We start from the raw sequence: 15,338 nt of genomic DNA on the forward strand, positions 1-15,338 counted from the left end.
CACATCCAACCCACTCCTCATCCTCCAACTTTCAGGAAACTTGCGAGCCTTGAACACCCGACTCACAGGCTGCTCTGGCCGTTGTCATTTGGGGAGTAGCTGCTGAAATGGCAATTAGGACGGAGTGCAGGATACAGTGTGACGGAGGGACTTACTCCAAGGCGGGGAAGCCTACACAGTGGACCCCCATTCCACTGTCAGCTCCAATAGGGGGAAGTTTCGTTCTGAACTGAGGTGTGAAGCTGACCGAAGGAACCTCAACCGTGGAGTGTTAGTAAGTCTGCCACAGGCACACTCTCTGGCTACTCTCAACCATCACAGCCAACAAGTGGCTGCTTCCACCAGGGAGAGCCCCCAGCCCGGCCACATGGCTCAGAGGCTGAGCGTCGACCTAGGAACCAGGAGACCACAGTTCATTCCGTCAGGGCACACGACTAGGTTGCGGGCTCGATCCCCAGTGGGAAAAGTGCAGGACGTAGCCGATCAATGATTCTCTCCCATCATTGGTGTTTCTCTCTCTCTCCCTCCCCCTTTCTCTCTGAAATAAAAAATGTTTTTTTAAAGAGTCCCCGCCCCCGACCGGATTCCGAGCCTCACACCAGAGGACACATGGACCACGTGTCCTTTTCCCGTAGACGCGGTCTCCTTAGTGCGTCTCCTCTGGGAGTGGCGCCTGGTCCTACAGGGCTGGGGGGGGGGGGGGGGGGGGTTGGTCAGCAGGGAAATGGGAACCCTTTTCTGGTCCTAGAACTGGTGCCACTGGGAGGTCAGTGATGGTCACATTAGCCCCCCAGCTGGGCTGAAGGGGACACTGCAGGGCCTGGGGGTGGAGGGGAAGGACAGCATCTTACACACAGGCTTCTCCCTTGGGGCCAAACCATTAGGAGAGTGGTCCTGGGTGAGTCAGATGTGGACAGCGAGGCCGAGGCGCCGTCAGGATGTCTGCTGGTTTCCAGATGGAAACCCGTTCTGGGAGCCGGCGGAAGCTGGGATCTGAAGGAGGCACAGTTATCTAGCCCTCAAGGACTAGGGCTCATGTGTCCATTTGTTTATTTCATGTTCTCAGCATTAAAACCCAGCTCCTTACTCCTCAGGGCCGGCCTCACGGCGGCAGGCCTGTTGCCGCTGTGCTCCGGTCTCGCCCAGCAGGCCGGCCAGGGCTGGGCAGGGGAAGTGCCTCCGGCCTCCACCCCGACAAGCACCCAGGACAGCAGCCCTGCGGTGGCACTAGGAGTCCTTGGGCTTCTGCTCCTTCCGGGCCCGGGAGGCCATGAGGCGGAAGAAGAGCGCGGGGGCCAGCGTTCGCAGGTAAATGGCCAAGGAAGGCGCCAGGCTGGCCAGGACCACATCCTCCTTCTTCTTCGCCACGGCAGCCAGGACGTCTCGGGCCACGTCCGCAGGCACTCGGCCCTGGGCGGTGGTCTCGTCCATAACTAAAGTGGACAAAAGAAACCCGTGAACTTGTAAGCACAAGTCCCTCCCGGCTGAGCTGCGTGGACCAGACCGCGGTGCGGTCAGCTCCCCAGCTTTCCATCGTGCACCCACCATCCTAGCTCTCCTGCACCCAGGACAGGAGGGCCCCTCCGTGGCTCAGGGTGTGAGCTGTGGGCAGGACATGGGGACGGAGGTGGAGCCGCCAGTGCTCAGGACCAGCCCAGGTGGAGTCAGAGGCAGGCGCTCACCACAGCCGAGGGTTTCCCGACCTTAAGAATCTGCGCCTTCGAAAGCACCAATGACTCCAGAAGGTGAGCCGCCAGTCAGCATGGGTGGCTGCTGAGGTCAGCCAGTGGGGGAAGGCCCTGGCCACATGCGCTCCCACTACTCAAGGGTCAGGTGCTCACTGCATGCGGAGCAGGAAGGAATCTGGGTTAGGGTTAGTGACAGCTGTGGGAGCCTGGGTGTTAGGCTGGTTAACAGTAACTGGTTCCTTCTTCCCTCATCATGACAATTTTGCCAAAAAAGTAGGACCCAGGGCAGGCACTGAGGAGGCCACTATCACAGACCATTAGAAACCGCCTGCACTTCCTACCAGCATCTGTTCTCACTGTGTTTTTGTTAACACAGAAGAATAGGTTTCTGATTGTTGCTTATTTTTCAAATTCCAGGGGGAGTTTTTAAAAAAGATTCTTCTAGGTAGAAGTAATATAAAAATGAATCTCTCTGGATCGATGCCTCCATCTTGCCTCGTGAGTGAGAGCCACTGCCCTCAGGGCACGGGCCGTCTTGGCTCAGGCCAGCTGGGGAGCGTGCAGGGCCAGGGAGGCAGCACACCGAGGGCGCTCGGGGCCAGCAGGCCTGTCGCGCTGGGGGAAGCAGAGCTGGCTCCCGCAGCAGCACACCCATGGGCCAGCATACCTGAGAGGCAAAACCCACGGGTCTCTGCTGGCCTGAGCCTGCATCTGGGCCGCAGCTGGGCCACTGAGGTGACAGGCCAGCTCAGCTCTCTTCGGCTGAAGCCAGAGGGAGGTTCTGAGGGATGCACCCACCTCACTCCGGAAGCTCACTGCTCTGAGTGGCCTGAAATCAGTTACTTCTCAAGCATGGTGGGCAGGGAACCCCTTGGGAGATGGGTTTGCTGGAAGACTGGCAGCATCTCAGCTCGGGGATCTCACTCCAGCGGCAAGTCCTGCCCCGATGGTGCAGTGGGTGGTCCAGGGTAAAAGAAGCTTACCTGGTAGGCAGTACATGTGACCAACACCCAGTGTGTCTTCATTTTTTAAATTACATTCAAATGAGTGAGCAAACAATCATCAGCTAAGAGTTTTCTATAAAAGAAGAGGAACTGGAGCCTCACCTCCATATCTGGAGCCGTCGGCGGCGATGGCGTTGAGGGAGAGGTTGGTGCGGATGTAGCCGGGGCTGAGCACAGTCACCGCGACCCCGTGCTGCTCCAGCTCTGCGCGCAGACAGTCGCAGAAGGCCTGGGTTGCATGTTTGGAGGCTGCATCTGCAAAGGTGGTGGCCAGAGGCAGGGTGTGAGTTGGGGTGGGGCATGGCCTGGGGTGAGACCACATGTTCATTCTCTACTCAGGAAACTGGCCCTATAATTTAAGCTTAGACAGTGCAGTGTCACAGCAACACCCTTCCTCAGGAAATGATGGCACCCGCCATCGGTTCTGCCTGAAGGATTTCGGAGGAAAGGAGCAGCCTGTCTCCAACTCTCTCCAAATGGTTCAGGAAAGAAAGAGTATAAACTTCATGTACACATACGTGTGCGCACACAGAGAACATGAAGCAAACATGTAAATGTTAACAACTGGCACAACGGGGGCTCTTTATTCTGTTCCTGCAACTTTTCTAAGAGAAATTATTCTACTTTAAAAGCAAAAAACCCCACTTCATGCCTAATGGGTACAATATTCAATAGGACAGAGGATATGAAGTCGAGAAGTGAAAGTCCTGCCTTCCAATTTCACTCTCCAGAGGGAGCTGATGCGAATGGTCTCTGGGGACTTATTTTTTATGTCCTATGTACACACATGTGACTTTACATGTAAGTAATTTCTTTACAGAATGCGCTCATACTGTTCATGTTATTCCTGTAAGTAGCTTTTTGCACCTGGTGGCAGCAGACTGGACAGACGGCTTCCATGCCAGCCACGCAGACCTGCCCGCTCCCCACAAGTCACCGACGAGGCGCCGGCCCGGAGGGGCCCATCACGGCTGCCCCCGGGTTTGTCACGGAGGCTGGCTCCCAGTGAGCACCTGGCATGCGCTCATGAAAGCCGCAGCCGGCTCTCCCGTGTATCTTGTCTGATGAGCTTCCACGCAGTGCGTTCACCTGGAAGAGCTACCCAGCTGGCTCCACCTCCGCCATGGAGCCCCTCTGCTCTTCCGGCTGCTCACAGCCTGAGGACAGGTCCTCCAAAGGGGACGGAGACCCTACTGGACAGTCTCAGGAAGCACGCGGCATCTCCACTGAAAAAAGTTTCCTCCAACTCAGACTTCCACGTGCTTCAGCCTTAGGAGAGGGGGATCCATCAGCCAATAAAACGGGAGGGGAAACCCAGGACATGGCACAGCGAGTCCCATGAGAAACTCAAGTGTCTGACCTTCCCCCAGCCGCGGGGCCAGATTCTTCAGGGCAGGCCAGGCGCTGGGGCTGCCCGAGGAGCTGGCGGGCAGGTGTGGCGAGAACCGCTCCCCAGCCGTGGTTCCAGGAGGCTGCCCAGGCCCCAGGGCTGAGAAGAGGGGGTCCTCCTGGGGCCTCCCGAGCCTGGTCGCCACTGCCCACAAGGCACCTGCTCAGCACACCGTGGCTCCTCTCACCTCGTCCCCATGACAGCGCTCAGAGTGGGGGAGACTGCTACTCATCGGGGTTCACTGACGGGCCGAGCCCCCACATTTAGTCTGGTCATTACACAGTGCCCAGACCAACCACTATGCCCTCCGTTAGTCACAGGCCAAGTGGAGAACAAAACTCAGGTTACATCAAAGTAAAGTTTGGAAATCATTTTGTCCCAGGAACATGGTATATCCTAATTCTGACGTACCTGTTATTAACTGTTTATCATGTGCTTTACCATTTGCGATTTACGTACATAATCATCCCCGGGCCATCGGAGCAACCTTCGATGGCTGTCCTATGTCCCTGGCGCTGACAGAACACCACCCTAGAAGCAAGTGTGGACACAGGGCTTTGAAATTCACAGGGGCCTTTTCACCTCCAAGTCTCGTTTCCCTGCAAAACAGCTTTGCGGGGCACCTCACGGCTGTAAGTCTCGTTTTATAAGAAGGGAAACGAGGGTCAAACAACTTGCCTGAGGACAGACAGCTAGAACCAAGCGGTGAGCTGGGTGCAGGACAGCAAGCCTCCGCCAGGCCGCTGCTGTGCTCTGCAGGGCGGGCGCAGCCCAGCACAGAAGGTGGTGAGAGCAGAGGGGTCGGTTATAAATATTTACTTCCAGAGGGTGGAGCAAAGGAAGGAGTTACTAGGACAGAAATTACCTCTGAAATCTTTTAACTTAAGGAAACTAGATTCTGCCCGAGCCGGTTTGGCTCAGTGGATAGAGAATCAGCCTGCGGACTGAAGAGTCCCGGATTTGATTCCCGGTCAGGGCACATACCCGGGGTGGGGCTCCATCCCCAGTCGGGGGCGTGCAGGAGGCAGCCAGTCAATGATTCTCATCATTGATGTTTCTATCTCTCTCTCCCTTCCTTTCTGAAATCAATAAAAATATACTTCTTAAATAAATTTAAAAAACTAGATTCAGTTTGCTTGCTGGTGCTACATGATGGCAGATTAATGAGATGAAATCTCAAGTTTTCAGTCACTCCCACACATGGAGGTGAGAGTGTGCACTGGAAGTCATTTGGAAGCTTTAATTATTTGGTCCTGACCTGTTTCCACTTTCGGGAATTCATCTCGCCGAACCCTCCCGAGTGCCTAGAGATATAAGTATTTACCATGTTCTATGTAGTGCATCACTGTAAATGGTCAAAGACTGAAGGGGAAAAAATGAAATATCCAGGAAAATGGCTAAATTATGTCATATATCTACTCAATGAATTACTATATACCTACTTAAAAGGGTTAGGTAAATCCCTATATACTGCTGTAAAAAGATAACTGTCAAGTGAAATGAGCAAACCGCAAAACAGTATGCGTAGTGGGACTCCATTTCTGTGCGTTAGTAGGTCTGGAGGCATAAACGCCAGGGACGTGAGGTGACAGGACCTGGGGGGACATGGGATTGACCGTGGGGGACGCTGGGCGGCGGCCCCGGCTTCACTAAGCAGCTCACCATCCTGGGTTTCGCAGGGCTGACTGCCCCGCCCCCACGCTGCCGGTGGAGCCGGGGTGATGGAGCCGGGGATGATGGAGCCGGGGGTGTGAGTGGGCCTGGAGCAGAGCTGGGCCCGCCTGAACCCAGCATCCGCTCAGCAGGGCACTGGGGAGGCTGCTCCCTGTGCACCGAGCATTTCCCAAGGCTGCGTCCTGGGCTGACGGCGCGGGATTCCCAGCCTCAGGGAAAACAGCAGCGCTCCCAGCGGGGGCGGGAGACTCACAGGCAGACCGGAAGGGGACGCTGATCTTGCCCTGCACGCTGCTGATGGCGACCACGTGGCCTCGCCGCCGCTGGACCATGGAGGGCAGGAGCGCTGCGGGAGAGTCGGGGCTTCAGGAGAGGACTTCCTCTGGTCGCCGCCCCCCGCCCCCCGCGAGAGGAGGCGGCCTCCACTGGATTTCACGGGTACCCGGAGGTGCACGGTGAAGCCCTCAGTGGGGAGGAGCGTGTTCCGGGAACTTCTGGGCCTCCTGCACCCGCAGACCCCGCAGAGGGAGGCAGAGACAGAGCTCGCACACCGGGCCTCTCGCGGCAGCAAACCCTCCTTTTCAGGGGAGAGCCTCCCCCGGAGCCCAGGCCAGGCACAAGGACATCTCCACTCTGCGGGGTTCACAGCGCCACCAGGAGGAAAGGGGGCGATGCTCTACAAATGACGTGCCACTGCAGAGAACATCTGGACTTCAGACCAGAAATGCAAATAAAAGTCTGAAAAAGCTGCCCTGGCCGGTGTGGCTCAGTGGGTAGAGCGCTGGCCTGCGGCCCGAAGGGTCCAGGGTTCAATTCTGGTCAGGGGCACATGCCCGGGTTGTGGACTCAACCCTCAGTGGGAAGTGTGCAGGAGGCAGCCGATCAAGGATTCTCATCATTGATGTTTCTCTCTCCCTCACCCTCTCTCTTCCTCCCTGAAATCCGTCTGGGAAAGCAAGCACCCGAGCTGTAAATGACAGCACGTTTCCAGGGTGAAATAGAGGAGGAGGAACCAAGGGAAGTGAAAACACACAAACCATCATGTCCGTGTGCTTTTCTCTTCCATCTGAGACGTTACCTTTCGTCAGAGCGATGGGGCCGAAGTAGTTGGTCTCCATGACTCTCCTGTCCACGTCCACGGGGGTGTCCAGGATGGTGCCGCGGTAGCTGACCCCCGCGTTGTTGATGAGCACGTCCACGTGGCCGAAGCACTGCAGGATTTCAGCTGCGGCCGCGACGGTGGCCCCGGTGTCCGCCAGGTCGAAGGTCACCATGCGAGGCGTGTGTGTCTGCACCTGGTCAGACATGACAGAAACGAAACACACCTCAGAGTGACAGGCACGTGGGTACGTGTCCCTCCAGGCAGAGCACAGGCCGCGGGGCACCCTGCCACAGAGTTCATGCCTGCCTGGGCGGAAGGAGCATGTGAGAGAGGAGGAGCCACACAGACAGGAGAAGCCTGGGGACCCGGGCCCCGATGATCAGAGCCTCAGGACCGACCCTGTGGCAGCCCAGCTTCCAGGCGGCTTCGACAGCGCCCAGTCTGACCCGCCGGAGGACAAGCCTGTCCCCACTACGCGCTGCTGGTCTGGGCGATCCATTCCTGCGACAGACCGCAGAAGTCATCGCAACCCGTTCGGAGAGATCCGGGCGATGGCCGTGGTGCAGACAGCAGTTTGCCACAAGGCAGGCGGCCGCAATGGCTGCAGGGAAGTCCTTTAAGCTGATGGCCAATGGCTGTCACCGCGACGTGCCATGGGGAAGGTCCCAAGCAGCCCAAGGAAAAGAAAAGAGACAGAACCACAGACTCTGGCATCAAGCGGAGCCCGGCCCAGGCCTGCCAGGAGCTCTCCTCCTCCTGCTGCAGAAGCAGCCTCTGCAGCTACTTCAACCTGCCCAGGCCTCTGGCTGTGGGGAACACCACCTGGTGCCACCCCTGGAATTGCCCCGCCCTACCCCCAGGTTTGGGGCCACCTGTGTTCCACCCAATGGGACCCCCGCCCCTTTCCTGAGGCCCCAGGACCAATGCACTCTGCTTCTCAGGACCTTCGGAGAACGGGGCTCTGCTGGAAACAGCAGCCCTGGCAGAGCCACATTCTGGGGCTCACAGAAGACAGGCAGTCCTCCGGTGACGTCAGACTCGACGCACATCGTTTCCCGGTTACGTCGCCATCTCCCATTTATTTATAAAAAAAAAAAAGTTCCGTCATTTCGACGTATGTACATATGTGGTGTTTTTTTTAACTTTTTTCTTTTTAAACGTATTTCTTTATTAGTTTCAGAGAGGAAGGGAGAAGGAGAGAGATAGAAACATCAGTGATGAGAGAGAATCATTGATCGGCTGCCTCCTGCACACCCCCCACTGGGGATTGAGCCTGCAACCCAGGCATGTGCCCTTGGCCGGAATCGAACCTGGGACCCTTCAGTCCGCAGGCCGACACTCTATCCACTGAGCCAAGCTGGCCAGGGCTGTTTTTTATTATTTATTTACCACAAGCAAAGGTCAGGAATTGTTATCTTTCTTTTAAATTTTTTTTACTGTTTCCCTTCATTACTGCTGTATCTGTGCTCCCTGTGAGTGACATAGGTGCTTATGTAGATGGGTTCCGACTTACGGCGAAAATCGAGGTACGTCGCACCATAGGAACGGATCTCTGACGTAACCCAAGGACCTACTGTATATGATTGTCTAACCACTATGTTGTACTCCTGAAATTAATACAAAATAATATTGAATGTACACTGTAATTGAAAAATAAAATTTAAAAGAGTAGCAAAAAAATTAAGTTGTCATACCTCTTGGAAAAGTATAATTTTAAAAAACAACAGAAAATAACAAGTGTTGGCAAGTATGTACAGAAATTTGGAAACTTGTGCATTGCTGGTGGAAATATAAAATGGTACAGTTGCTGTGGAAAATAGTTCGGCAGTTCCTCAAAAGGTTAAATAGAAAACTACTATATCCACACATTCCTACTCCTAGGTGTACCAGTTAATAATGTGGATTTTGTAATCAAAGAAAACACGATAATTTCAAGAGAAACATCAAAAGTGCTTTATTCAAAGTAATGTGCATCGCCAGCTACACATTTCCCCCATCTTTCAGGTAATTTGTGAATACTGTCCCAGTAAAACTTTTCTTGTTTTGAAGCAAACCATTCAGAGACCCAACTTTCCACTTCTTCGTACATCTTGAAGTGCTGCTCAGAAAGTGCGTGTGCCATCGATCGGAAGAAGTGGTAATCTGAAGGAGCAAGGTCTGGTGAATACAGCGGGTGGGTTCATACTTCCCAGGCAAGATCTTTTAACGTGTCTTTAACTGGTTTTGAAGTGTGTGATGGTGCGTCATCATGAAGCAAAATTACTTTGCCGTGTCTTCTGGCACATTCTGGTCGTTTCATGATTAAAGCGTGGTTAGAATTGATTATTTGTTGTCAGTAGTGATCAGTACTAATGGTTTCACCTGGTTTTAGAAGCTCATAATACCCCACACCTTCCTGATCCCACCAAACACAAAGCAATGTCTTCTTTCCAAAGCGATTTGGCCTTGCAGTCGATGTTAATGGTTGACCTGGATCAACCCATGATTCTGTGCATCTGGGATTCTCAAAAAAAATCCACTTTTCAAGGAGAAACCAAGATGGCGGCATAGGTAAACACCGGAAATTGCTGCCTCACACAACCACTTCAAAAATACAACTAAAAGACAAAACGGACATCATCCAGAACCACAGGAAGGCTGGCTGAGTGGAAATTCTACAACTAGAAGGAAAGAGAAAAGCACACTGAGACTCAGGAGGTGCGGAAGTAAAGTGCAGAGGTACAGAGGCTCAAGCGCGCGTGGAAAGGGGCTGGCAACGGAAGACGCCAGTGTCTTTTGCAATTGGGAGGGAGGCACAAGCTCCCAATGGCCCTGACTCCAGTTCCGGGCGAGTCTCTGGGGACCCAAACTCATACCGGGAGAAACTGGACTGTCTGGCAGCAGGCGGAACTCGAGGGCGGCTTTCTCAGAGGTGCTTGCAGCGATTACTGGGACACTGAAACACGGGACTTCTTAGGGCAGGACTGAGGATCAGCCATAGCTGTTTGCTCCACCCTGTTGATTCCCTGAGACCCCGCCCCACCCAAGCTGTGAGCAGAGGCTTTTGCATATGAATGGCCTGGCCCTCTGAGATCTAAAATTACCTAACAAACTGCAGCTGGGTCAGAAAACCCCAGTACTTCCAAAAGAAGGCCCAAGGCCCCACAGCAGCTTGCATTGCTTCACAGCTGGGCCTCATCTGGGCACCTCCAAAACCCAAACAAGGAAGAGGAACTTGCAGATCTCTTTGTAGCTCCTGCTGGGTAGCCTCAGGCAGAGGCTAAATTAGCACCTCCTTAGAGATCCAAGAGCCAGTGTACCCAGTGGTCAGAGTGGGACCATCCAGATTACAACTCCTCAGATCCATAAGGGACACACTCAGGAGGCAGACTCAGTGAGCACCAAAGCCCCACTGAAGCAAGTCTTGCCCCAGAAGGGTGTCTCCAGCACAGAAGTTCTCCCACTGTAGACACAACTGATTCTCACAGCCAATTGGCCTGGAGGTCAATCCCTCCCAGTGATACCTACAACAATCAAGGCTTACCTACAACAAGACTGTGCACACAGCCCACAAAGGGGTGCACCAAGAGTGTCTACCTCAGGTAACTGGGGAGACTGAGCCACTGGGCCCTATAGGACACCTAGCACAGAAAACCACTCTATCAACACAGGGAAGCATAAAAAATGCGGAGACAAAGAAACAGGTCACAAATGACAGAAATGGAGGAAAGCAAACTACTGGATATAGAGTTCAAAACCACACTTCTAAGGTTTTTCAAGAATTTTCTAGAAACCGCCAATAAATTTAGTGAGACCCTCAAGAAATCTAGTGAGACCCTTGAGGATATGAAAAAGGACCAACTAGAAATTAAGCATACACTGACTGAAATAAAGACTATTATACAGAGTTCCAACAGCAGACTAGAGGATCGCAAGAATCAAGTCAAAGATTTGAAATACGAAGAAGCAAAAAACACCCAACCGGAAAAACAAAAAGAAAAAAGAATCCAAAAATATGAAGATAGTGTAAGGAGCCCCTTGGACAACTTCAAGCCTACCAACATCCGAATTATGGCGGTGCCAGAAGAAGAGAGAGAGCAAGATATTGAAAACCTATTTGAAGAAATAATGACAGAAAACTTCCCCTACCTGGTGAAAGAAATAGACTTCCAAGTCCAGGAAGCGCAGAGAACCCCAGACAAAAGGAATCCAAAGAGGACCACGCCAAGACACATCATAATTAAAATGCCAAGAGCAAAAGACAAAGAGAGAATCTTAAAAGCAGCAAGAGAAAAACAGTCAGTTACCTACAAGGGAGTATCCATACAACTCTCAGCTGATTTCTCAACAGAAACTATGCAGGCCAGAAGGGAGTGGCAAGAAATATTCAAAGTGATGAATAGCAAGAACCTACAACCAAGACTACTTTACCCAGCAAAGCTATCATTCAGAATTGAAGGTCAGATAAAGAGCTTCACAGATAAGGAAAAGCTAAAGGAGTTCATCACCACCAAACCAGTATTATATGAAATGCTGAAAGGTATTCTTTAAGAAGAGGAAGAAGAAGAAAAAGGTAAAGACACAAATTATGAACAACAAATACACATCTATCAACAAGTGAATCTAAAAAACAAGTGAATAAATAATCTGATGAAAAGAATAAACGGGTGAATATAATAGAATCAGGGGCATAGAAAGGGAGTGGGCTGACTATTCTCAGGGGGAAAGGAGTGTGGGGCGTGCGGGAAGAGACTGGACAAAAATCGTGCACCTATGGATGAGGACAGTGGAGGGAGGTAAGGGCAGAGGGTGAGATGGGAACTGGGTGGAGGGGAGCTATGGGGGGAAAATAGAGGAACAACTGTAATAATCTGAACAATAAAGATTTAATTTAAAAAAAAGAAAAAAAAGACTTCCGTGCTATTGAAGCAACATTTTACTAATGACTTTTCGGTTTTCCATTTGTCCTTTGTTCAGTCGATGTGGTACCCATTTTCCTTCCTTTAAAATCGTTCCCATTGCTTGTAAATGATCAGAATTTTTTGCTGAGCAACGTTGAATCTTTCTGCAAGTTGTTTTTGAGTTTGACATGCATCTTCATCCAATAATGCTTGTAATTGTTGGTCTTCAAATTTTTTCAGTTAACCTGGTCATTCTTTGTCTTTCACATCGAAATCATCACTTTTAAAGCATTTAAACCAGCGTTCACAAGTATCTTGAGATGGAGCATGTTCACCATAAGCTTCCCGAAATATTCGATAACTTTTTCTTCAAAATAAATAATGAATTAAAACTTCCCGCAAATGCTCTTTTATTGGCATGAAATTCAACATTTTTAAGCGTAAAAATATCTATGATGTTAACACCTTCAGCAAATTTGACATACGAAGTTTTGAAGCTTGCTGTCAATACAGCAAAATAGCATACATGTCAAATCGCATATATATCAACGTATGTGTAACTCCATCTACTGAAAACATCCGCATTACTAACCGGTACACCTGGTGTATCCAAAAAAATCGAAAGCAGGGACTTAAACAGATACATGCATACCAATGTTCACAATAGCCAAAAAGTAGAAACAACTGCAGTGTCCATCAACAAATAAATGGATAAACAAAACGTGGTGTACACATACAATGAAATATTTTTCTGCCATAAAAAGTGATGAAATTTTAAAAAATATTTTAATTGATGTTTAGAGACAGAAGGGAGAGGGAGAGAGAAAAACATCAATGTGAGAACGAAACTGATCGGCTGCCTGTCCTCTACCGGGGACTGAGCCCGCAACCCAGGTATGTGCCCTGACTGGGAATCAAACTGGCAACCTTTTGGTGCACGGGACAACATCCCACCAACTGAACCACACAGGCCAGGGCAAAAGGATGAAGTTTTGATACATGCTACAATATGGATGAACTTTTAAAACATTATGCTTAGTGAAGTAGCCAGACATAAAAGGACAAATATTGTCTTTTTTCCACTTACATGAGGGATGTAGAATAGGCAGATTCAGAGACAGAAAGTAGCACAGAGGTTTCCAGGGGCTGGGGAGAGGGTATGAATGAATTAATATTTAATGGGTACAAATTTTGTCAGGGATGATGAAACAGGTTTTGGTAGAGAGTGGTGATAATTACGTACATTGTGAGTGTATTTCATGCCACCGAGTGGTACACTTATAAATGGGTAAACTGATACTGTGTTATATCTATTTCTCCATAATTAAAATTTTAAAAGTCATCACTAACCTGCCCTCATCCTGCCCAACAGAAGAGCTGGGCAGGTGCCAGCGGGTGAAGGGGAGGGAGCAGGGCCAATAGGTGGTGGTGGGTCTGACCATGGCAGCCCTGCCTTGGCCGGCTGTGGAGCAGCTGCTATGGCAGCCTGCGGCCACCTGTACAGGGACCACGTCCAGTAGCCCAGGGGCCACTATCTCAGCAGAGGACAGACTGACCCTTCTCCCCAGAAGACGTGGCCGTGGGCTCACCTCGGAGGCCCGAGAAGCGGCGAGTTCTTTGGCGAGCTGCTCCAGGGCCTCTCTGTTCCGGCCGCAGAGCACCAGCTTCGCGCCCGCGGCGTGGAAGACCTTGGCGCACTCTGGAGGGAGAAGAGAACCTGATGTCTGAGACAGTTCAGGGCCTGCCTCCCCGTGCAGCTCCCACTTACCCCATGTTCCATCATCTGTCTTGTTTCTACACGCATAGAACATGTATGTGCTAGCCCCAGTGACGGGCCAGGCATGGCGCCAGGAACTGGGGTCCAGTGATGAAGGAGCCCCAGAGAGCTCACGTCTGGGGCGGGACAGGCATCACAGAGCGAGGGGAGGCCGGCCTGGCTGACGGACTGCTAGGTGCTGTGCTCAGAACTTCCCATCATCTTCTTTAGCTCTGAAGAACCTGTGAGCTCACCCCATGTTCACGACAGAGCAAGCTCAGCAAGGTCAACCAGGCAGTGCCAGCTACTGTGCTGTGCTGGTCTAGGCCTACTTTCTAGCACAACCCAGATGCTGCCCAAGTCATTTTAATGCAACAGGCACATATCTACCAGGGGCACTCACACGGGTCTGTGGAAACACAGAGACACAGGGCTCTGTTGAGAGGGGCTGGGGGCCTGAGGGGCTCTTTTCTGGATAAGGCAGAGGGGGCAGGGGGAGCAGAAGGGGCAGGGGGAGCAGGGGGTGAAGGGGAATATAAGATAATAGGGAGGCTGGCAATCTGAATCTGTGCCAGTGACCAGCATTCTAACGCACCTTCTTGCTGGTAGATAATTAGCTCCATTCTTACCTGGCTGCCTGTCCTGCCTTGCAGAACCTGCTCCCAGAACACTCCCATTTCACAGAGGCCATAACCATGAACCATACACACCCCCAGAGGGCTGTCAGCACTGTCGCCAGCCAGGCCAGGCCTTTGGGCGTAACCTCACTTCCCCCATCCCAACCCACGGGGGGCTGCAAAGCCCGAGAGGAGACCAGAAGCCTGATCCCTATGTGGGGGACAAAGAAACTAAGGGGATAAAAGGAAGGCTTCCTCCACTCTCATCACTCGGGCTCTGGAGGCCAATTCCCGAGTCCCCGCACTAGTGCACCTGCAGTTCTGCATGAAAGGCTCCTCTTCTGAATCCTCTGAGTGCCCGGCTGATTATTCTCCCGTGCCACCTGGCAGCTTATCTGCAACAGGGGCAGGGCGAGCAGAGGGGACAGAGGGAGCAGAGGGGGCAGGGAGAGTAGAGGGGGCGGGGGGAGCAGAAGGGGGGTCTCTCCTCCATTGCTGACCCTCCATCCCACACCGGCCAGTCTCCTCTAGGTGAGTGACGTCCCACAGTTCCCCTCGTCTCGAGTCCTCTGCCCACTCTCTCTCACTGACTTCTCGGAAGTCTCTCATCTCAACAGTCCTAGCGCTGGGCCAGAAGCCTCCTCAGCCGTTCGGCTTGGGTCCTTCTGGATTGGGGACGCCCAGTCCAGGGGCTCGCCTCTCGTTTCTCGTGGTGATTTGTTAGCAGCAGGGACGCCTGCCCTAAGCAGTCCCCTTTGGATCTGTGGTCTGTCACTCACCCTTCCTCCCTCGTGGGCCACGCCCACTCCCTCTGCACACTCGCGGGGGAGATCACGCCCAACCACCTCACTATTCTGTAACACTGTTTGGCCACAACATAAACTAGATACTAAGTCTCAACGGCCTGGAAACAGCGCTTTCCGTTTTAACACACTGAGCAACTTAGATCATTGCTGTCACCGCAATGGACAATGGTCAGAGACTCCCCACGACCAGGCCTTTTCACCCTCAGCCCAGCCCTCTCTCTCCGTCCTGCTCTACCCGTCAGATCCTTCTCCTTCACACGAAACATCACCCCTAACACTTCTGATTCTGAATCTACGTTTGACCCAGCAGACCACCGACCGCTACCCCCTTACACACCCCCTCCCTCACCTGCAGATTCCCAAAACCCAGACCCTCCTAACCAGCAGCCACCTCCCGGCCCCTGAGAGCCCAACTCCCAAG

At 52.3% G+C, this 15,338-nt stretch overlaps 1 protein-coding gene across 1 annotated transcript in view; it reads right to left on the minus strand.

The window, feature by feature from the left end:
- Positions 1 to 1,033: 1,033 nt before the first annotated feature.
- Positions 1,034 to 15,338, minus strand: part of DHRS7B (dehydrogenase/reductase 7B) — a 50,518-nt gene continuing 36,213 nt past the window's right edge. Inside the window, exons 3-7 of the mRNA XM_070395433.1 lie at positions 13,328 to 13,437; positions 6,835 to 7,051; positions 6,010 to 6,102; positions 2,795 to 2,947; positions 1,034 to 1,433 (exon numbers count right to left, since the gene is read on the minus strand). Coding sequence (XP_070251534.1) covers positions 1,228 to 1,433; positions 2,795 to 2,947; positions 6,010 to 6,102; positions 6,835 to 7,051; positions 13,328 to 13,437 — 779 coding nt within the window. The 3' untranslated portion in view covers positions 1,034 to 1,227. The remainder of the gene's footprint in view (positions 1,434 to 2,794; positions 2,948 to 6,009; positions 6,103 to 6,834; positions 7,052 to 13,327; positions 13,438 to 15,338) is intronic.

This window comes from Myotis yumanensis, unplaced genomic scaffold (genome assembly GCF_028538775.1).
Source record: "Myotis yumanensis isolate MYYU_CA2020_CCGP unplaced genomic scaffold, mMyoYum1.0.hap1 SCAF_16, whole genome shotgun sequence".
NCBI lineage: Eukaryota > Metazoa > Chordata > Mammalia > Chiroptera > Vespertilionidae > Myotis > Myotis yumanensis.